The following is a 20,768-nucleotide window of genomic DNA, read 5'->3' as shown; positions in this document are numbered from 1 at the left end:
TAAAAAATAATTTTATTAAATAATATTTAGCCTGTATGAGTATTTTAGATAGAAAATTATAAATAAAATAATATTTTTAATAATTAAAAAAAAGAATATAAACCTGGAAACAATCCATGATCCAATTTTTTAAAAAATGAAAACAATTGTCCGTCCTGAAAAGATGATTGCCACGTCACTCATACGTTACCGAACAACTATTCACATCAGTTAACCGAAGAAATCGTTTTTTATTTTTCAAAATATTAATGAATAATAATACTGAGATTTCTTCTACAACCTTCTCTCGATCCAATATAAATACATGGTTCATCCTATCTCCCAAATTCGAGTCGATGGTCAGCCGCCTCTTCTCTTTCCTGAAGTTCCATCGCCTCTCCAACCATGGTGGTCTCCTCCTCGTCCTACTCTGCTTCCGTTGGCTGCGTCGATGACATCTCCGCCAGGACGACTCCGTCGATCAAGTTTCTCTGTAGCTACGGCGGAAAGATCCTCCCTCGTCGCCCCGACGGCCGACTCCGCTACGTCGGCGGTCACACCCGCGTCCTTTCCGTCCCCAGATCCATCTCTTTCGCAGGTTGGTATTAATTTATCTTTCAAACACTGTTTGCTTTTGTCGCGTCCGCGATCTGCTCGGCGGATCGATTAAAAGAAGGAAAAGAGCGTTAGAAATTTGTGCATCGTGTATAATTTGGGCTCTGGTGTGTGTGTGTGTGCTCTGTTTCGGGGCTCTGCAGAGCTGCAGGTGAAGCTGAGCCAGTTGTGCGGGTGGAAGACGGTGAGCCTCCGGTGCCAGCTTCCGACGGAGGACATGGACGCCCTTGTGTCAGTTACCTCCGACGAGGACCTCGCCAACCTCGTGGAGGAGTACACGGGCCGAGAACGAACGACCCCTCTAAAGATCCGAGCCTTCCTCTTCCTCCCGCAATCCTTCCCCTCCTCCAAATCTTCCGCCAAAACTCCGACCATCCCTTTGGCCTTCGTCTCCCGTCCTTCGATCGCCGCGCCCGATCGCTGCCCCCGTCAGTACTCTGTGCCAGCTAGGTTCTATGCTCGGTACGAGAAGCCCACGGCATCATCGGCCGCAGCCAGGAAGCTTCGCCTCCGTGGCCACTACCACCTTCTGGGCCATGGAACCACAAAACCCTGCAACGATCTCGTGCATCCTTTGGGACACTGGCACTAGTGAACAATTCCAGGTAAAAAGAGAAGGAAAAAAGTCACTCTCTTGGAAACCTGATGTAATTGTAACCACGAGAGATAGAGAACCATACGCCTCCCTATATTTACATGTCATCACAAGAAAACTTGAAGAAATTAAAAGATTGAAATGGCACAATTCTTAGGAAAAATTGATTAAATTTCGATTGATCTTCTATTCGAGGCCTTTGTCTTTGATCATCAACAGGCATTTTAATATCAATTTCCTGTTCACATGATTTTCGTTAGGTCTCGGAATTCAGTTCTTTGCACTAGGATTTGTGATTGTCTTTACTAATTCATCACTTTCTTTTAGTTCGATTGATGTAATTTTTTCAGCTTTTACTGATTGATACTTCTGCGTTTGTTCTTGCAGGTTGATCGATCTCCGGTTCTGATCATTGTCTTCTGTTAATTTGCCTCTTGCGTTGCGGGATGTAATTTTTGAACAGACCTGCAGCAGATACGAGACATTGTAGATAAAGAATAAACATATCAATGTTTATCTTGTGAAGGAAAAAAAAACCATTTTATCTTATCGAGAACTTTGTTGATTAAGAATCATTTTATTTGTGCTTATTCTTGTAAATGATACTCTCGATCGAGAGGTTAGAAAAAAAATGATAACGACTATGAAGATGGATTACGAAGAGATGAGCTTAGTAGTTAGATGAGGATTGCCAATTATCATTCCACCGAGTGTGGTTTCTTTTGCTCATTTGTGCAAAATTATTAAGAAAACTAACCATATGAAAACTAATAGGAACGCAATTACTGAGAAAACAATTGCTAATCTATAAACTTGAGGATTTTTCTTCACTTTCAACAAGTTTTAAGATCTTTATCAGTTTGACATCTGAGTTGCTAAGGCAATTAAATGGGGTGCTTAAACTGCAGGACTAATGATGAAAAGATTAACTGATTCCTAATGTTTGCGTTGCATCGCATGTACTTTTGATATATATTATATATATACTTTCTGAATGGAGAAGTGACTACTTTTTAAGGAGAGCGTGAAGGATTAAATCTAATGAAAACTAATGGGTTTATATTTGAATTAATCATACATAATAATTATTATTAAAGAATTAAATTTTAATTGAGTGATTTAATATTTGATGTATGAAGGGGATTTATACGAAGTTGTTAATGATGAGGAGGAAGGTCAAACTGCTTAGCATCTTGATATTGACTTTGAGCTCTTACGAATTTTGATAGTCGTTCATTTCTGTAGAAGACTCCGTTGTGCTTATAAGAACTCCGATCAATGATAAATAAAACCCAATGATATTAACTCTTGATTTACACCAGTCCTTCGGTTGCATTTAATTTTTCAATTTTAATCTTATAGACAATGATAATTAAATTATGTAGATACATCATTAATTTAGTTTGATGCATCACTATTCAAGTGCTCTATGAATGGTCACTGTCCTATCGATGCACGTATCTGACACTGTTTTGGTGTGTTTTAGATGACAATCTTGTATTGGATGTTGATTTAGATAAGGAATTGTTAGGTGAAGTTAGACTTTGAATTGAGCAACCCACAGCCAAGAAGATGGAGCTTATTAAAGAAGTGACAGTTAATCACCTTTCCTTCTTTTGTTCATCACTACCTCTCTGAAACTTTCACAAGCGTCACAAAACTGACGAGTGAGCTATCGAGTCAATGAAGGCCGGTCTTCCCATAAACACGAGGAAACAGATGAAAAATACCAGATGCGCATCAAACTGACACTTGGAGCCTCAAAGGAATTAAAGACAGCAGCAGTTAGTAGTTTTATTGGTGCAGGTTTCAGACAAGACTCGTAGTGCATCACACGGGTATATATGTCTATGGCTATTTCATTACTTTGGATTTTTTACTATCACTAAAAACAAGCGGATTTTTACAACATTAATTTGCATGATCAAAGTTTGATAAGCTTCTATAATATTAATAAGTTCAATAGAAATAAATATTTTAAAGAATGATCTCTAAGTATATATAAATTATATTTCAAATTTATTCAGAAGATGACGCCAAAATTATATTTTTAAAATTTGATTAAAGTTAAAGTTTGCCATGGTTTTAATTTGACGCTTTGTAAGTGGCAACTTTTTGCGTTAGAATTACTTCAACACAATTATATTATTAAAAACTCCAAGTTATATTTTAATTAAAAAATATTGATATAAAGCATTTTCCACTATGCTATGCTAATTTCTTTTGGTTCTTCTCCATTTCATCACCACCCTAGATGAAGAAAGACTAAAAATTAAAAGTAAAATATTAATAAAAAATGATAAATCCTAGTTAGCCCCATTGACTATCTCTAGGGTGGCAAAATATTAATAAAGCAACATATATAAATGGCATCATATTATTTATTAAGCAATATTATATTAGTTATAGAGAAATTTTATATTATTATCTATGTAATAATTGATCCATGTGAAAATAATACAGCTCTTGTCTCAAAATCTCTTTATCCTTAATCTTTTCGCGGTATCAGATCTAGTCATTGTCTTAGTATCCTTCTCCATTCGACGAGTGTAAGAATGTATGAAGAATCCATTATAAAGAACAACAAAAGATGTCGCCCAATATTATATCTTTTATAAAGAATCATTTCCCCTAATAAAAGAAATAATTAAACCTCCCCTAATACAGAGTCATTTCTATCTATTTTGGATGGATAAAAAATTTAAACAAATATATTTCAACGACGCCTAGTTGCTCTATTTCGGCAAAAGATCGACATTAAATGGAAAATGGATATTCAAAATCAAAACAAATATATTATCTATCATCTATCATAAAGTTGTCTCACGGTGAAAGGATACAATCAGACTGACCAGTATCTTTGGAGTGATTCAAATTCACTGCAAGCCTGGCCAGAAATGGTGTTTGTATGAGCAGTGAAAATGTCAAACTGGCATGAACTGGATTTCAAACTCGATTTGGTCAAACTTAATATGGGACACATGTTCAGCAATCTTCTCCGTTGAAATAGTCCAAAATCAATTACCATGTTGAATTTCAGGGGATGTGAGGATGAACAACAAAAATTAAAGGCAAAATATTGAAAATTAAGATGCTATGGAAGGATGAAAAATGAAGGAATTTACAAAATCCGAAATTTAAAGAATTTTGTAGGTTTATTAGCAAGGGCTTTGGAAGAATTTCATAAGTTTTCAAAAATTAAAGACATAGATTAAGAAATTGAATTTAAATTATTTATAGAAAGATATTAATTGATGAAACCCATGATAAATGAAAGAAATGAATTATACATACCCACGGAATTAATTTGAAAAATCAACAGAGATATGTAAGAAATTATTCTTATTGGAAACATTCCAATAATGAATTCTGTGAGAACCTTTTATAGTTTGAAATTTATTTTTTTAAAAAATCAATTAATTCAATTTTAATTTTTAATTTTTAATTAAATTAAATAAACTAAATTAATCAAATTAATTAAAATAAAAAATAATTTATAAATCCGTAATTAAATAAATTTATAAATTTTTTAATTAATTTTTATATAATATTTTAAAAAATTAATTATTTTAATTAATTCATTTAAAAATTAAATTAATCAATATTTTATCAATTTAATTTATTCAATTTTTATTTAAAAATTTAATTTAATTTAATTAATTAAAAAATTAATTTAATTTTAACTAATTAGATTCAATTTTAACTAAATACTAACTAAATAGAAAAATCCCTCCCAAAGAGAAAAATTTTAAAGATCATAAGTAAACAGAAAAGTGAATTAAAAATAAAGTTCATCATCCTTCAAAATTAAAAATAATATTTAGATCACCAAAAATACATATATATTTTACTGAGCTCATCAAGAGAATCACTCCAACAATCTCGATCTTAGACCATTTCCGAATCTGAACAGCTAAAATATTCAAAAATAGGCAGCATACTAACAAATGCATTTTTTTATTTGGATTATAAAGAAAGCTGCTCCCAATTTTATCTTTAAGGACTAGAAGTGAACTCAATTTGTATAGAAAATCTAAGTGTCCAGCAAGTTTCAGAAATCAGTCATGCCCTTCAGATTTTGACTGCTCCCACCTACACCATATAAATCACTGCTGCCAGTGCCATGCTTCTTAAGAATAAAAAATTAAAATAAAAAAAACAGAATCCATCTTATAGAACAAATACAATTAATGAATTTAAAAAACCTTCTCGATTATTAAAAAAGAACAAATACAATTAATGAATTGAATAAACCTTCCCTTACTGCTTTTTGACCCACCCGACCCAGGCCACACCCTGCCTGATCAGGCCTTTGACCCAAACAAATGTCCAAATCCATCAAACCAAAGACCCAAAGCGCAATTAATTTAATTTTTAGTTAAATTTTCATATCGATGTTAAACCATTTGAATTAATTATGTCGCATCATAAACTACAAAACCCTGTTTTGAGATAAAATAAACTTTTGAGAAAACATATATAAAAATTTGACTCATAAATGCTAAATAAATTAGTTGGATCAAGTGAAATAAAATTATTTGAATCCAACGATCCAGTCATTTCATGTCACTGCCTCAGACCGTCCTAGTTCTCAAGTATTTCAACATAAAACAAGAGCTATAGCTTGCTTTCAGCCATGGAAGTAGTCATCATTGGCAACAGAGATGGCTGATTGATTCCAAGAGAAGACAGATCAAACAAAAGATTTGAAAACCCAAAGAAAATTAGCAGAAAATATGTGTCAGATCGAATATTGACAGCACCATGCGAATTGATCAGACAGGGATAACTGTATTTTATGCATATTCTCATCATCCACAAGATAGAAAAAACAAACTTCTGAAATTGATACCAAAAAAAAAAAACAAATGTAAAGCTAAGCAAATTGAAGAACAAGCCAAAAGGAAAAAAAAAACACGAACAGAAAAGAAAAAGAACAGCCATGGGAAATCTATCAGCTCTTCCTATTCAATTAAAAGAAAGCATCATCGCAGACAATCCAATTGGATGGGTGCATCCTCTCTAAAGATTTGCTCATCATTTAGAATCCCCAACATGAGCCAATGAATCGAATAGAAGACGGAAGATCAAAGGAACCAAAACATTGAAAGAAGAAGAAGGAAGAGGATAAGTGCGGAGGCGGATCGGTGCGGTGGCGTGCATATAAAAGGGTGGGGATGAGCGAATTAGGGTTTCACAGACTAGTTACTAATGGGCCGTGGTTAGCCTGGCCCATGAAAACAGGCCATATTTATGATTCCAGGTCGGGTTCAACACACTAAAGGGAAAAAAAATGAAAGTTCAACAAAATTTAATAATTATATTCTAATGACAAAATTTAATCATTTTACATAAATTCCATCTTCATAGTAATATAATTATAGATAAACATGTTTAAAACTGAATTGATTAGTTATTGCATATTAACTTATATACTTATGCTTAAGTTTTATGAAAATATTTATCCTAAAATTATAAAAATTAGTTCTTTTAAAATTTCAATCAACATATAATATTTAATTATTGAATGTGATAAACGTTAAATCTTAACTTTTTATATAAAATTTATAGTGAATATTGCACTGATTTATTAACACTTGATTATAGTTTATTTATAAACAAAGTTAAAATTTTCTCGTATTTTTCCCTTCATCCTCTTTTGCAATATTAATTATTTTCCTCCATGTACAGAATACATTTGCACCAGTCATCACATAAAATTTAGTCTATCAAATTATTATTTTTAATTATTTGCACCACTTTAATGTGTACTCCTATAAAAATTTAGGTCTAGAGTATCATAAAAGAGTATGTTGTAAAACTTTATCAATCATAGCCTCATTTGGGTTTATTGGCTCATTTCTTCACCAAACCATGGGATTACTACCACCTATTTCTCATTTAACTTGAATCGTTTGAAGAAAATTATTCAACTGTTGTTTCAATATTCTTTTTTAATTCCTTGTGACTCTGTATATGTTTTTTCTTTCCTTCTGATTCCTTATTTTACTGCTCTAGGTTTGTACCAGTGTATTAATTTGTAATTAATCTTTGTTTATGTTCGTTTTTTCTTCCTTTTATCGTGGCTTAATTACCTCTATAAATAAGACCAATATCACTCGAGATATCAAATACATGCATGTCAATTTCAGAAACTCTCTTAAAATGATAAATCCCAATTAGCCTTATTGACTATTCCTGGGGTGATCAATCTCAGTTAGCTTCATTAACTATCTCTGAGGGTGACCGGTCCGGTCCTACGGAAATTTTCCACCGACCATCAGAGTAAATCCGAAATCGAATCGTAAGTACCTGGGTGACAACCTAAATGTCCTATCGCAATACCATTGCCCCGGGACCAAAAACTCCCTTAACAACTTACTGTACATTGTTCTTGGCGAAGACTAATCATTTCGACAGACAGCTTACACAATTTGGAATCAATCATGTTGGACAAAGTATTAACTAATCATATCCCTAAAATTAAGAAAAGCCACTCTAATTACTCTTGTGTGGAATGCTAATTAATTAATCTTATCGCTTAAATTAAGAATGTTCATAAAAAAAAGTGCTCTTTCACAAATTTGGCATCCTTCATTAGGTTAATGAACCTGAAGGTGATGCCTATCATAACAACGAGGAAACTGTATCTTTTTTGTTATGTTAATGATAGAGATTGAAGCTCTTGTTCATGATGTTATGCGATAATGGAGGAGGAGTTCATGTCATGAAGCTCTTGGTATCTCTAACATCTCTGCACCTTCAGTTCTTTGATGCAATTCCTGTGTTTAATTATTGAATAATTAAGCTATAAAAACTATAGCAAATTGTTTTTGGTCAGAAAGATTATTATAATAATGTGACGTCTAAAAAGTTGGTGTATATATATTAATCTGGCTCACCAAACCAATGGTCTCATCCTTGTCGATGCCTTGCTTGCTGGAAAGTGCCTCTTAACCTAAAAACAATATCATGTAGAACATGGCCCCCATTCAAGTACCCTCTCATCCTATCACATCGTTAATTATTTAAAAGGTGTTAGCTTAACACAGCATTATTATCCTAATTGAGATGAAGCCAATTACCTAATAACAATGTGTTTAAGAAAATTATTCTGTTTAAAAGTTAGGAATGTGCCTTAAAAAAACATTGAGAGACTCCTAGAAAACTGGAATCCATTTCGTTCCTCTGCTTCAACATAAATGAGAAGCGACAGCAGCAGTCAACGAAGGAATCGATCGGCGTCAATGGCGATGGATGCTAGTTATTGCTTCCGGAACGGAAGAAATAATAGCAGTAGTTCCTCCGCCGCTGCCGCTACCATGATCAATTTCGACGACGGCAAGGCGGAGCTCTTTCGACCTTCCCAACGCCGTCTCGATCTTGGCCTCCCGTTGGATCGCCGGAGTCAGTGGGCGGAGGGGCACGCCATCCGGCAGGAGAAGCTGTTCAGAGGCGTGCGGCAGCGGCAGTGGGGGAAGTGGGTGGCGGAGATCCGTCTGCCGCGGCGGCGGACTAGGGTGTGGCTCGGCACCTTCGACAGCGCCGAGGACGCCGCCATCGCGTACGACATCGCCGCCCACAAGCTGCGCGGAGACGCCGCGCGCCTCAACTTCCCACACCGCAGCAGCAGCAGCAGCAGCACCGGAGGCCGCTGCACCACGCGGCCATTACAGCGCTGCTGGACGCTAAGCTCGCCACCGGCGACTCCGCCGCGCCGTCGCCGTCGGCGTCGCCGTCGTCGGCGAAGAAACAGAAGACGACGGGGGGCGATGAGAACCCGGCGTCGGTCGCCATCGCGGGGAAGGAGGCGAAGAGGGATGCCGCGAGCGGGGTGATGTTGAGCAGAATGCCTTCTCTCGACATGGACATGATTTGGGATTCTCTTCCTCTCATAACGGCGGTGGCGGCGGCGAATCTCGATTGATTGCATTTAGATTCTTTTGGCATAGCTTCTTTGATTCAAATGTGTTCTTGAGTTGATTTGGTATTGCAAAAATAGTCAGAATCCGGTGCGGCAGAATTTGTATGTTCTTGGCACACAATAAATTTCCATGTTATTCTAAACCAATTTACCTATTTAAATTTTTTATTTTCCTGAAGGTGTGTTGAATTGCTTGGTGGCTTCCAGGTGAATATATAATATAGTGCCCTTTTCTTAATTTTAGATTTTATTTTGCACTAACACGACTGCTTGTGTGTGATCCAATCAAGTTGTTAATATGCGGTCTAAATGATGTAAAACAAGGTGTAATATGGTTTGAAGAACTTACCTCTTATTCTACAGCGTATAACAATTTTAATTCCACTAAACTACACCAGACAATGAGAATGAAACTATGAAAATTAAAAGCTTTGCCCAAAAGTATGAAATTTATTATGCTTCCAAAGCCTCTTGGTATTACTTTTAATGAGTATAATAAAGAAATTGTAAAGTTGTTCCCCTGCAAACATGTTACATCAATAAACTTTTCTTTCCTTTCAAATGAGAAATGTGAAGAATATAAATACTTTACATCCTCTCTTTTTTTATGCTTTCTATTAATGAATCTTCTTTTCACTTTATCCAAACAAAGTGTGAGTGTATCCAAAAGGAAAAAAAAGTGATTTTTCATCTTCTTCTTCATCTTTTCCCAATTTATGATCTTGATTTTATCTTGTCAGTCATGTGACCGTCGCAATTACTTTCATCATGTGGATGCTTGACCTCTCAGTTTGAAGTCAACTAATTTCACTTTAACACGATTGAATATTTTCTCATAATAAAAAGATCCTCTCCATTTCATTAAGTCAATCAACGAATTCCTTAATTTGTGATGTACTAAAAAATTTGAAAAGATCAATTAGAAACTCGATATTTCCATGCCATTCCTTTTGACCATGACTTTCATGATTGTAATAGAAGTTTTTAAAAGTAGAAGTAGAATTATGATAAGGGAACTTACGATATTTACTATCTTACGCCACTAGACGCTAGGATAACTTTGTAATTTATCTTTGTAAATCTTGAAGTATCTCGTCTCAAGTGTTATGATCATGGTGTGAGACTTTCTTAGTCAAAACTTATCTGTCACAATTATAATCACGACCACAACGATGATTCATCAGATCTGAAAGCTCTGATACCAACTGACGCTAAACAGGATAACGATTATCTTATGGGCAATACTAAATCCGTTGGTTCGATTGTAAATGCCGAAAATAATCTTTTAAAATATGTTGATTCGAAAGAATAATAAGAGATAGGGAAATAAACAACAATGTTGAAACTTCCTAAACATAAACTAAAAAGATACTTATATAAATCTAAAATCCTAGTTGACAAAGGAAGAAAATTTTTTTTAACCGATTCGAAATCCTAAAAATCTTAAACGGACTTAAATTACACAAATATAAAAAAATAAAAATTTTCAAAACTACTTTAAATATAAAAAATTTAAAAAATTATCAAAAAAAAAAATTTCAGATATCAAAAATTCATTCTATAACAAATATGAAATTGGGGAACAAATTAATGCATATGCTATCTTAAAAAACATGATATCATAGAAAAATCTGATGCATTTTAATACAAAATCAATTTATAGTAAAATTTCAAGTAGATCATGCATCTAATTACCATGGTGTAGTTTCAAATTATCACACTGAAATATTCATATATTCTTAATTAGTTCATACTCCTCATCCTAACCTTCAAACTCCTTGATAAAACTTACATATACTTTAAAGTCCAATACTTTAAATTCAGGCCTCATGTTCATTCTAACCATAATTAAGCTTAATAACCACTTGCACATCTATATCTCCACCAGCTCTTGGAATCTCTCCATTGCTGAGCTCGGGAGCCCCAGCAGGACGTTGATGCTCTTCCTCTCCTTGCCATGCGCCAGGAACAAGCTCACCTCCTTCTCTGGCAACGCCACCGGCCCGGACTGAATCGGCTTGCCCCACCCGAAGTCCGTGGTGTGGAACGACAGACGGGACCATGTGGTGATCAGCAGCGTCGCCGTCAGCGAAGGCCGCGCCCTGGTCGCCTCGAAGTAGTCCATGGCCGACCGCATGTACTCGTCCGTCACCATCGTCACCGCACCCTGCACCAGCCCCACCGCGAAGGCCAGCGGCCGTTCCAGGAGCTCCCCTGCCGTGCACAGCGCGTTGGTGAGCACGATGCCGTTGCCGAAGTAGCCCTTTGGCAGCGGCGGCTCGAAGCGCGGACGCCCGTCGACCGCGAAGAGCAGCTTGGTCCGCTGCCCTGCGCGCAGCCCCAGCGCCTGCGTGCGCGCGCGCCACACGAGGCCCGCCAGGGCCTCGAAGGTCGTGCACTTGGCCGGCGCGCCGGCGCCTTCCGTCGCCCGCCGCTTAACCGCCTCCAACTTGTCAGGGTCGAAGCAGAACGAGCGGTACAGCATCTCCTCCTTCTGGTACAGAGCCACCGACTCCGAGACGTCCTCGATCTCCGCGAACTCGTGGTGGGGGAAGCCGATCACCGGCGGATCGCGCGGCAGCAGAACCGTGCGGTCGACGAACGGCGGCACCGACAGCGGCAGGCCGCGCGCCGTCTCGCCCCACGAGTTCACGAACTCCATCGCTCCGAGGCCGTCGAACATGCAATGATTCATCGACAACCCCAAGACGAATCCCCCGCAAGTAAACGTCGTCACCTGAATACAATCATCACGAAAAAATCGAATTAATCAATTGCGATCATCGATCAAAACATTCAAGAGCAAGATCAGACCTGAACGATCAATGGAGGTATCTCCAATATGTTCTTGGCACCAGGAACGTTAAAAACGAGTTTCCCCAGCGTGGTCGGATCCGGCTTCCCAATGTCTCCGATGTCTTCCATCTCGCAGTCGGCTTCCGCCTCGACGAACACCGCGCCCTCGCCGGTGCAGTCTACAATCAACTTCCCCTCGGCGCTGACGGTGAGGCGACCGGCGAGAGGGTAGTAGTGCACGAGCACCTTGGCCAGAGCCTCCTTGATCACCCTCACCGCCGTGCCATTCCCCTTCTCCCCGGCCTTGAAGCAGTAAATAGTCTGCACTATGACCGCAATGTTCTGATCCAGGTTGCTGAGGAAGTAGAGACCCTTCTCTGTCTCCTCCGCCGCCGGCACCACCAGAGTTACTTCTCGCTGCTTCACGTTCAGCTCGACCTTCTCTCTCAGCTCGGCAACCTGATCAAACGTAGAGAAAATTAAAACTGTAAACATATCGTAATTATTCAACCTATATAACGAGTTGAGATTGCAGTACCATTTTGATAACTGAAGAACAGGAACACGTACGACTGTTGTCGATATGCAAGAACTAGAGAGGATGCTTCTTCTGGGTTAGCAAATGGAGCTATTTATAGAAGTTTAACTGAACTCTGATTTAAGAAATGGAATTCAAAGATGAGAAGGCCTGCGGTAGCTGGTTGTTGGGGTTGGAGGATGTTCGAATCTAACGGGCCATGGTTGGGGTTGGTCACTGCCATGGAACCAACTGAGTTGGTTACAGCAGCCGGCAGTGTGGTTGGCCTCCTAATCAAACCGTAGCTGTGGGTTACGTTTGACTATGACTATGGAGGAACAATTTATATAATTCAGAAAATAAATTAAATTATTGAAGAAGAGGAAAGGCAGAGAATCACTATGTGAAATTATAATGCTAGCTCTTTAATTAGGTCATGGTTGATGCATGGTTCGGTGAACAAACCAATTAAGGAGCATACATCGAAGTATATATATTGTGTGGCCTATTGAACAAACTATTACAATTCTAAGAAAGGAGAAAAAACCATTTAGTAATTTTTAAGCAAAATATGGCGCAAAAGGATCAGCACATGAGCTAAACTATTGCTTCTATAACTAATATCTTTCATGTTTGAAAACACAATGTCATATTGATGATTTATGTTTCTAGATATTTAGGGGCATCCTAATATCCATCATGCATAAAATTGATGGATGATTTAAATTGTGTTGTATTGCTCACCTCCCTAGCTTGTTTGATAGAGATCGAGCCATGAGGATGTCAATTGAACTAGGTGAGCTTAGTGAACATACTCTTTGGCCACCAATACAGAAGAATCGATATACCAACATATAGGTCATGCTACTCAATAGTAAGTTTCCTTGATTATTTCTAATATTGATATAAACAAGTCATAAATGATTAATTTTTGTCATATTCGTTTGTGTGAAACAAACATGAGGAGGTCCTAAAGTTAGTACTAGTGAAGTTGATGAATGATTTAATAGAATGTGATTTATGGATACTATATAGAGTAACAAGCATGATTGGGTCCCGTCACTTACTTTTGTACATGATCACAGTCAAAGCGTGTAGACTTAGAGAGAAGTCACAATGACCATTAATTAGTGCTAATAGATTTTTGTAACAAGGTAAGATTGAAACTTAATATTAGTTGGTGAAAACAATAAGATTAAGTGATAATAGAAAATAATTCAACAACAATTCTACTTAAACAATGGGATTATATATATCAAAATAAAAGGGTAGATAGAAAGCACTAGCACACTTTAAATGCTGCTTGAACTACAATGTTTAGGTAAGCCTTCCTATAAAAATATTGGTGGTAATGATTCTAGGAGTATAGCACACTTCTACGTACTATATATTCTAGGTGATAAAAATCCAATCTTTTTTTTTTAAAAAAATATTGACTTATGCTTATCTTAGAGCGTTTGAATGTTTGGCTATATCAAAAGTCATCCAAAATTTGAGGATAAGTACGATGATAAAGAAAGAAAATGTATTTCTTGGGTATCCCCAAAGGTAAAGGTGACAAAAATGTTTAGACTAACAACTAAAATGATCTTCGTGTTTATGGATTTTTTTTTAGTGAGTTGGAGTTTTCTTATGCTCAAAAGAATACTTCTTGAAGGAATATAAAAGTACATTTCTCAACACAATCAAACTATTGAGGCATTTATATCCATTGCATAGCACAATATATATATATCATCACTCATCATTGACTATTTGGAAATCATATTGCACTTAAAAAAATAATATCATAGTTAATATAAATTCTTTTGGATATTTAAACAAGGAGCTAATAATTATTAAAAAAATTAAAATTTTAAAGCATAATCTGATTTGTAAATCAACTTGTTCTGTAAAACATAATACACGATGCTAATCAATTTGTACTTTCAAAATAAGAGTCCGACACAAAATAAATATAGTAAGCCATTGAAAATTGATATAAACGTACTAAAACGCAAACAAAATGAATGCTCTTAACTAATTGCTTACTAATTATCAATGTTTTAAATCAACAACAGAACTCTGCGTACGTCTTTGCCAAAGAGAGAACGTAACCATCGGATCTTAGCTCATGATTAACTAATTAATTAATTAGAACAGCGCATGATTAACTAATATATATATCAATGCAACGTATTCCACGGCACGCAGCAGTCGTTATCGAGTCGATCATAGCGTACGTGGTGTAGCCAAAACAGAGCAGAGCATAAGAGCGAAGCACCAGCGGATGCAAATTCCCTATAAATAGTTCCAAGGCTCATCGCCTTCACATATCATCAGTTAGCTAATTAGTTTCTTGTTAAACCATTTGGAAATTGAGCAGCTAGCTGATGGGCATTCCGGCCGCCACCAACATGAAGCAGTGCTTCTTCTTGGCGGCATTAATGTTAGTTCTAATGATAAGCAGCAGCAGCAGCACTCGGGCGCGCAAGTTGAGCCCAGAGATGACAATGGAGGAGAGACACGAGCAGTGGATGGTACAGCACGGGCGCGTGTACCAGGACGAGGCAGAGAAGCAACGCCGGTTCCAGATCTTCAAGTCCAACGTCGATCGCATCGAGTCGTTCAACGCCGCAGGGAGGCACAAGTACTTGCTGGGCGTAAACCAGTTCGCCGATATGACTAACGAGGAATTCAGGACCTCGCGCACTGGCTTCAAGAATATCAAGGCTCCGGCGAACGCAATCCGGAACAGAGGATTCAGGTACGAGAACATCGCTGCGACGCCAGTGAGCATGGATTGGAGGACGAAAGGCGCAGTCACCCCCGTCAAGGATCAAGGGCAATGTGGTATATAAATACTAATTTGGAAGAACTAGTTAATTAGTTAGTTAATCAATCAATCATATACCTAAATGTATGCACTGGACGAACAAAACAGGGTGTTGTTGGGCGTTCTCCGCAGTGGCCGCAATGGAGGGGATCACCAAGCTCTCCACCGGAAAATTGATCTCGCTCGCCGAGCAAGAGCTGGTGGACTGCGACGTCCACGGCGAGGACCAGGGCTGCAACGGCGGCCTCATGGACGAAGCGTTCAAGTTCATCATAAAAAACGGCGGCCTCGCCGGCGAAGCCAAATACCCCTACGAGGCCACCGACGGCACCTGCAGCAAACAGAAATCTTCCCCCGTTGCCGCCGTCATTCGCGGTTACGAGGACGTGCCGGCCAACGACGAGGAGGCGCTGCGCAAGGCTGTGGCCCACCAGCCGGTGTCGGTGGCGATAGAGGCCAGCGGGTACGCCTTCCAGTTCTACTCGAGCGGCGTCTTCACGGGCGAGTGCGGCACGAATCTGGATCACGGGGTGACCGCGGTGGGATACGGCGCGACGAGTGACGGCACCGAGTACTGGCTCGTCAAGAACTCTTGGGGTGCTAGCTGGGGGGAGCAGGGGTATATAAGGATGGAGCGAGATGTGGATGCCAAGGAAGGTCTGTGCGGTATCGCCATGGAGGCTTCCTACCCAACTGCTTGAATTCAACCTACCCAGCTGCGTGATCCAGTTATTGTATACTAATAATGTATAGCTAGCTGTGTACGTTTGTTTCCGTATGTATGTGTACATGTATAGTTGTTGTCTCTTATCTTGTTGATGATAAGCAACAAGACAGGTGTGCTAGTGCCACGTGACTATACTGTTAAAATATAAATACAATTTTATAAGTTTGAAGAATCTTGGTTATCAATTTTTTTTAGCACATTGGTTGTCACGAATAAGATCAAGAAATAGAACACAATAATAATTTTATCCAAAATTATCAAAGTAAACAAAAAAATTAATTTATAAAAAAGTCTCTTTTTAAAAAATATATATATTAAATTTGAATACATTTAAAAATAGGTGCTGCAATTTGCCAAGTTAATTAAAAATAAAACTTTCTTTAGAAATTATTACCTTAAAAATAAAAGATTCTGTCGTTGTGTGCATCGCTCTTTTATCGCCAGTTGCCTCTTTCGTATCTCCGTAAGGAGTTCAAGCAGGTCAAAACCCTCGCTCACTCTTCGCTTCCTTCCCCATCAATGGCGGCTTCTTTGATCTCCATCGTGAGTCGATCTCTCCATTCCTCTATCCTCTTGCTTCAGTCTCATTTCGTTACATCTTACCTTTCTGTCTGGTAGGCGAAAGCACTGCTAAATGTTACCGGTGTTCCGGGCATCGCTGCCAGACATCCTCTACTGAGACCTTTGAATGCTTTCGTGGGTCCGAAATCCTGGCTGCGGCCCGGAATTTTTTCTGCTTCCTCGTTGTCTTTGGTGCTTGTTTTCCCAAGAAGAACCCACTGCACCATATCGCCTTTCGCGGAGCTCAAGGTTGGACGATTTTGATTTTCGATCGATTAAGGCTTTTCTGTCGTTGATTCATTAGATATTGATTTGATGAATGCCTTTTTCCATGTTATTTTGTGTTATGGGGATGGGATTTTAGGTAGCTGAGTTGCAGTCCAAGGTCACTACCAAGTTTATTTTGACATAAGCATTGGCAACCCTGTGGAAAAGGATGTTGGAAAAATTGTGATAGGACTGTACGGAGATGATGTCCCCCGGTCAGCTGAAAATTTTCACATCTCTTGGTTTATGTACATCTGTTACAGATTGTGAAATTTGTAAATATCTGAATAATAGATTCCAGACTACTATCAGCTTTTGCATTTTATTTATTACAGTATCCTTTAGAGCTAAAGAAGACGTGTTCTCGGTAATTTAACAGATGATTTTCAGGGTTGGTTTTACTAGTTCATAGAATCTTTTGATACCGTCTTTTATGAATGCTTTTTCATTCCTCAATAGGAAAATGATTCTGAAAAATATTCCATAATTTCAATGAAGCAAAATTATTATCAAAGATATGTCTGTGAACTAGATGTCATTCAATTGATTCTTGGCCTGGCCTTGTTACCTGCTTGCCGTGCATTGAAGTTTTACACCTTTGATCTTGTAAATTTTATGGGAATCTTTCTTGACATTATTTGGCGACCAACACGCTGTTTGTCGCCAAAGTTTGCGACAAATACGTGATTCGTCGCCAATTTATTAAAATTGACGACAAATAAATATTTCATCATAAATTGACAACAAACAGTATTTTCGTCGTCATTTTGTAACGAATTTTACAGTAAATTTTTTTTTAGCAACGAAATTGGTACCGAAAATAATATGTAATTCTGCAATAAATTATTATTCATCACGAATTTCGTCGCAAAAGTCATTGTAAATTTGTGATGAAAATATTGATTCCTCGTGGCTTTTTGTGTTAGAATTACTTCAACACAATTATATTATTCGACTCATGAAAAACTCCAAGTTATATTTTAATTAAAAAATATTGATGTAAAGCTATAGAGATCAAGCCATGAGGATGTCAATTGAACTAGGTGAGCTTAGAGAACATACTCTTTGGCCACCAAAACAGAAGGATCGATATACCAACATATAGGTCATGCTTCTCAATAGTCAGTTTCCTTGATTTCTAATATAAATATAAACAAGTCATAAATGATTAATTTTTTCATATTCGTTTATGTGTGAAACAAACATGAGGTCATTCTAACGTTAGTACTAGTGAAGTTGATGAATGATTTAATAGAATGCATTGTGATTTATGGATACTATATAGAGTAACAAGCATGATAATTGGGTCCCGTCACTTTCTTACTTTTGTACATGATCATAGTCAAAGCGTGTAGACTTAGAGAGAAGGCACAATGACCATTAGTGCTAATAGGTTTTGTAACAAGCTAAGATTGAAACTTAATATTAGTTGGTGAAAACAATTAGATTAAGTGATAATAGAAAAAAAATTCAACAACAATGCTACTTAAGCAATGGGATTATATATCAAAATAAAAGGGTAGATAGAAAGCACTAGCACACTTTAAATGTTGCTTAAACCCTAAACCCTAAACTCTAAACTTTAAACCCTAAACCCTAAACCCTAAACCCTAAACCCTAAACCCTAAACACTAGCACACTTTAAATGTTGCTTGAACTACAATGTTTAGGTAAGCCTTCTTATAAAAATATTGGTGGTAATGACTCTAGGAGTATAGCACACTTCTACGTACTATATATTCTAGGTGATAAATATCCAATCATTTTTTTAATATTGACTTATGCTCATCTTATAGCGTTTGAATGTTTGTACTATATCGAAAGTCATCCAAAATTTGAGGATAAGTACGATGATAAAGAAAGAAAATGTATTTCTTGGGTATCCCCAAGGGTAAAGGTGATAAATACTTCATGAAGAGGAATATAAAAATATATTTCTCAACACAATCAAACTATTGAGGCATTTATATCCATTGCATAGCACAATATATATATATATACATCACTCATCATTGACTATTTGGAAATCATATTGCACTTTTAAAAAAAAATATCGTAGTTAATATAAATTCTTTTGGATATCAAGGAGCTAATAATTATTAAAAAATTAAAATTTTAAAGCATAATCTGATTTGTAAATCAACTTGTTCTGTAAAACATAATACACGATGCTAATCAATTTGTACTTTCAAAATAAGAGTCCGACACAAAATAAATATAGTAAGCCATTGAAAATTGATATAAACGTACTAAAACGCAAACAAAATGAATGCTCTTAACTAATTGCTTACTAATTATCAATGTTTTAAATCAACAACAGAACTCTGCGTACGTCTTTGCCAAAGAGAGAACGTAACCATCTGATCTTAGCTCATGATTAACTAATTAATTAATTAGAACAGCGCATGATTAACTAATATATATATCAATGCAACGTATTCCACGGCACGCAGCAGTCGTTATCGAGTCGATCATAGCGTACGTGGTGTAGCCAAAACAGAGCAGAGCATAAGAGCGAAGCACCAGCGGATGCAAATTCCCTATAAATAGTTCCAAGGCTCATCGCCTTCACATATCATCAGTTAGCTAATTAGTTTCTTGCTAAACCATTTGGAAATTGAGCAGCAGCTGATGGGCATTCCGGCCGCCACCAACATGAAGCAGTGCTTCTTCTTGGCGGCATTAATGTTAGTTCTAATGATAAGCAGCAGCAGCAGCAGCACTCGGGCGCGCAAGTTGAGCCCAGAGATGACAATGGAGGAGAGACACGAGCAGTGGATGGCACAGCACGGGCGCGTGTACCAGGACGAGGCAGAGAAGCAACGCCGGTTCCAGATCTTCAAGTCCAACGTCGATCGCATCGAGTCGTTCAACGCCGCAGGGAGGCACAAGTACTTGCTGGGCGTAAACCAGTTCGCCGATATGACTAACGAGGAATTCAGGACCTCGCGCACTGGCTTCAAGAATATCAAGGCTCCGGCGAACGCAATCCGGAACAGAGGATTCAGGTACGAGAACATCGCTGCGACGCCAGTGAGCATGGATTGGAGGACGAAAGGCGCAGTCACTCCCGTCAAAGATCAAGGGCAATGTGGTATATAAATACTAATTTGGAAGAACTAGTTAATTAGTTAGTTAATCAATCAATCATATGCCTAAATGTATGCACTGGACGAACAAAACAGGGTGTTGTTGGGCGTTCTCCGCAGTGGCCGCAATGGAGGGGATCACCAAGCTCTCCACCGGAAAATTGATCTCGCTCGCCGAGCAAGAGCTGGTGGACTGCGACGTCCACGGCGAGGACCAGGGCTGCAACGGCGGCCTCATGGACGAAGCGTTCAAGTTCATCATAAAAAACGGCGGCCTCGCCGGCGAAGCCAAATACCCCTACGAGGCCACCGACGGCACCTGCAGCAAACAGAAATCTTCCCCCGTTGCCGCCGTCATTCGCGGTTACGAGGACGTGCCGGCCAACGACGAGGAGGCGCTGCGCAAGGCTGTGGCCCACCAGCCGGTGTCGGTGGCGATAGAGGCCAGCGGGTACGCCTTCCAGTTCTACTCGAGCGGCGTCTTCACGGGCGAGTGCGGCACGAATCTGGATCACGGAGTGACCGCGGTGGGATACGGCGCGACGAGTGACGGCACCGAGTACTGGCTCGTCAAGAACTCTTGGGGTGCTAGCTGGGGGGAGCAGGGGTATATAAGGATGGAGCGAGATGTGGATGCCAAGGAAGGTCTGTGCGGTATCGCCATGGAGGCTTCCTACCCAACTGCTTGAATTCAACCTACCCAGCTGCGTGATCCAGTTATTGTATACTAATAATGTATTATGTATAGCTAGCTGTGTGCGTTTGTTTCCGTATGTGTACATGTATAGTTGTTGTCTCTTATCTTGTTGATGATAAGCAACAAGACAGGTGTGCTAGTGCCACGTGACTATAGTGTTAAAATATAAATACAATTTTATAAGTT

At 38.3% G+C, this 20,768-nt stretch overlaps 5 protein-coding genes and 2 non-coding genes across 7 annotated transcripts; 4 read left to right on the top strand and 3 right to left on the bottom strand.

The window, feature by feature from the left end:
* Positions 1 to 341: 341 nt before the first annotated feature.
* LOC141841134 (protein PAL OF QUIRKY-like) lies at positions 342 to 1,878 on the top strand. Its single transcript, XM_074729260.1, has 3 exons — positions 342 to 577; positions 738 to 1,199; positions 1,577 to 1,878. The coding sequence occupies exons 1-2, from the start codon at positions 385 to 387 to the stop codon at positions 1,184 to 1,186; spliced, it is 642 nt and encodes a 213-aa protein (XP_074585361.1). The 5' UTR covers positions 342 to 384; the 3' UTR covers positions 1,187 to 1,199; positions 1,577 to 1,878.
* A 3,882-nt stretch (positions 1,879 to 5,760) lies between these two features.
* Positions 5,761 to 5,846, bottom strand: LOC141842494 (small nucleolar RNA snoR20a). The gene has a single exon (XR_012602931.1). It is a non-coding gene; the product is annotated as a small nucleolar RNA snoR20a (small nucleolar RNA).
* Positions 5,847 to 5,923: 77 nt separating this feature from the next.
* LOC141842489 (small nucleolar RNA R38) lies at positions 5,924 to 6,012 on the bottom strand. Its single transcript, XR_012602926.1, has one exon. It is a non-coding gene; the product is annotated as a small nucleolar RNA R38 (small nucleolar RNA).
* A 2,424-nt stretch (positions 6,013 to 8,436) lies between these two features.
* Positions 8,437 to 9,116, top strand: LOC141837329 (ethylene-responsive transcription factor ERF062-like). Its single transcript, XM_074724753.1, has 2 exons — positions 8,437 to 8,812; positions 8,866 to 9,116. Exons 1-2 carry the CDS (start codon positions 8,437 to 8,439, stop codon positions 9,114 to 9,116), a joined length of 627 nt encoding a protein of 208 aa, XP_074580854.1.
* A 1,733-nt stretch (positions 9,117 to 10,849) lies between these two features.
* LOC141840383 (omega-hydroxypalmitate O-feruloyl transferase-like) lies at positions 10,850 to 12,511 on the bottom strand. The gene is made up of 3 exons (XM_074728358.1): positions 12,448 to 12,511; positions 11,928 to 12,368; positions 10,850 to 11,850 (listed from the first exon to the last, which is right to left on the bottom strand). Exons 1-3 carry the CDS (start codon positions 12,448 to 12,450, stop codon positions 10,987 to 10,989), a joined length of 1,308 nt encoding a protein of 435 aa, XP_074584459.1. The 5' UTR covers positions 12,451 to 12,511; the 3' UTR covers positions 10,850 to 10,986.
* Positions 12,512 to 14,798: 2,287 nt separating this feature from the next.
* LOC141838757 (senescence-specific cysteine protease SAG39-like) lies at positions 14,799 to 15,942 on the top strand. Its single transcript, XM_074726321.1, has 2 exons — positions 14,799 to 15,258; positions 15,350 to 15,942. The coding sequence occupies exons 1-2, from the start codon at positions 14,799 to 14,801 to the stop codon at positions 15,940 to 15,942; spliced, it is 1,053 nt and encodes a 350-aa protein (XP_074582422.1).
* A 3,485-nt stretch (positions 15,943 to 19,427) lies between these two features.
* On the top strand, positions 19,428 to 20,574 carry LOC141842359 (senescence-specific cysteine protease SAG39-like). The gene is made up of 2 exons (XM_074730570.1): positions 19,428 to 19,890; positions 19,982 to 20,574. The coding sequence occupies exons 1-2, from the start codon at positions 19,428 to 19,430 to the stop codon at positions 20,572 to 20,574; spliced, it is 1,056 nt and encodes a 351-aa protein (XP_074586671.1).
* Positions 20,575 to 20,768: the final 194 nt, after the last annotated feature.

This window comes from Curcuma longa, chromosome 11 (genome assembly GCF_044706935.1).
Source record: "Curcuma longa cultivar G26 ecotype Majalengka, Jawa Barat chromosome 11, ITB_CL_G26_1.1, whole genome shotgun sequence".
NCBI lineage: Eukaryota > Viridiplantae > Streptophyta > Magnoliopsida > Zingiberales > Zingiberaceae > Curcuma > Curcuma longa.
The sequence above is the reverse complement of the archived record's forward strand: the minus strand, read 5'-3'. Positions and strand labels throughout refer to the sequence as shown.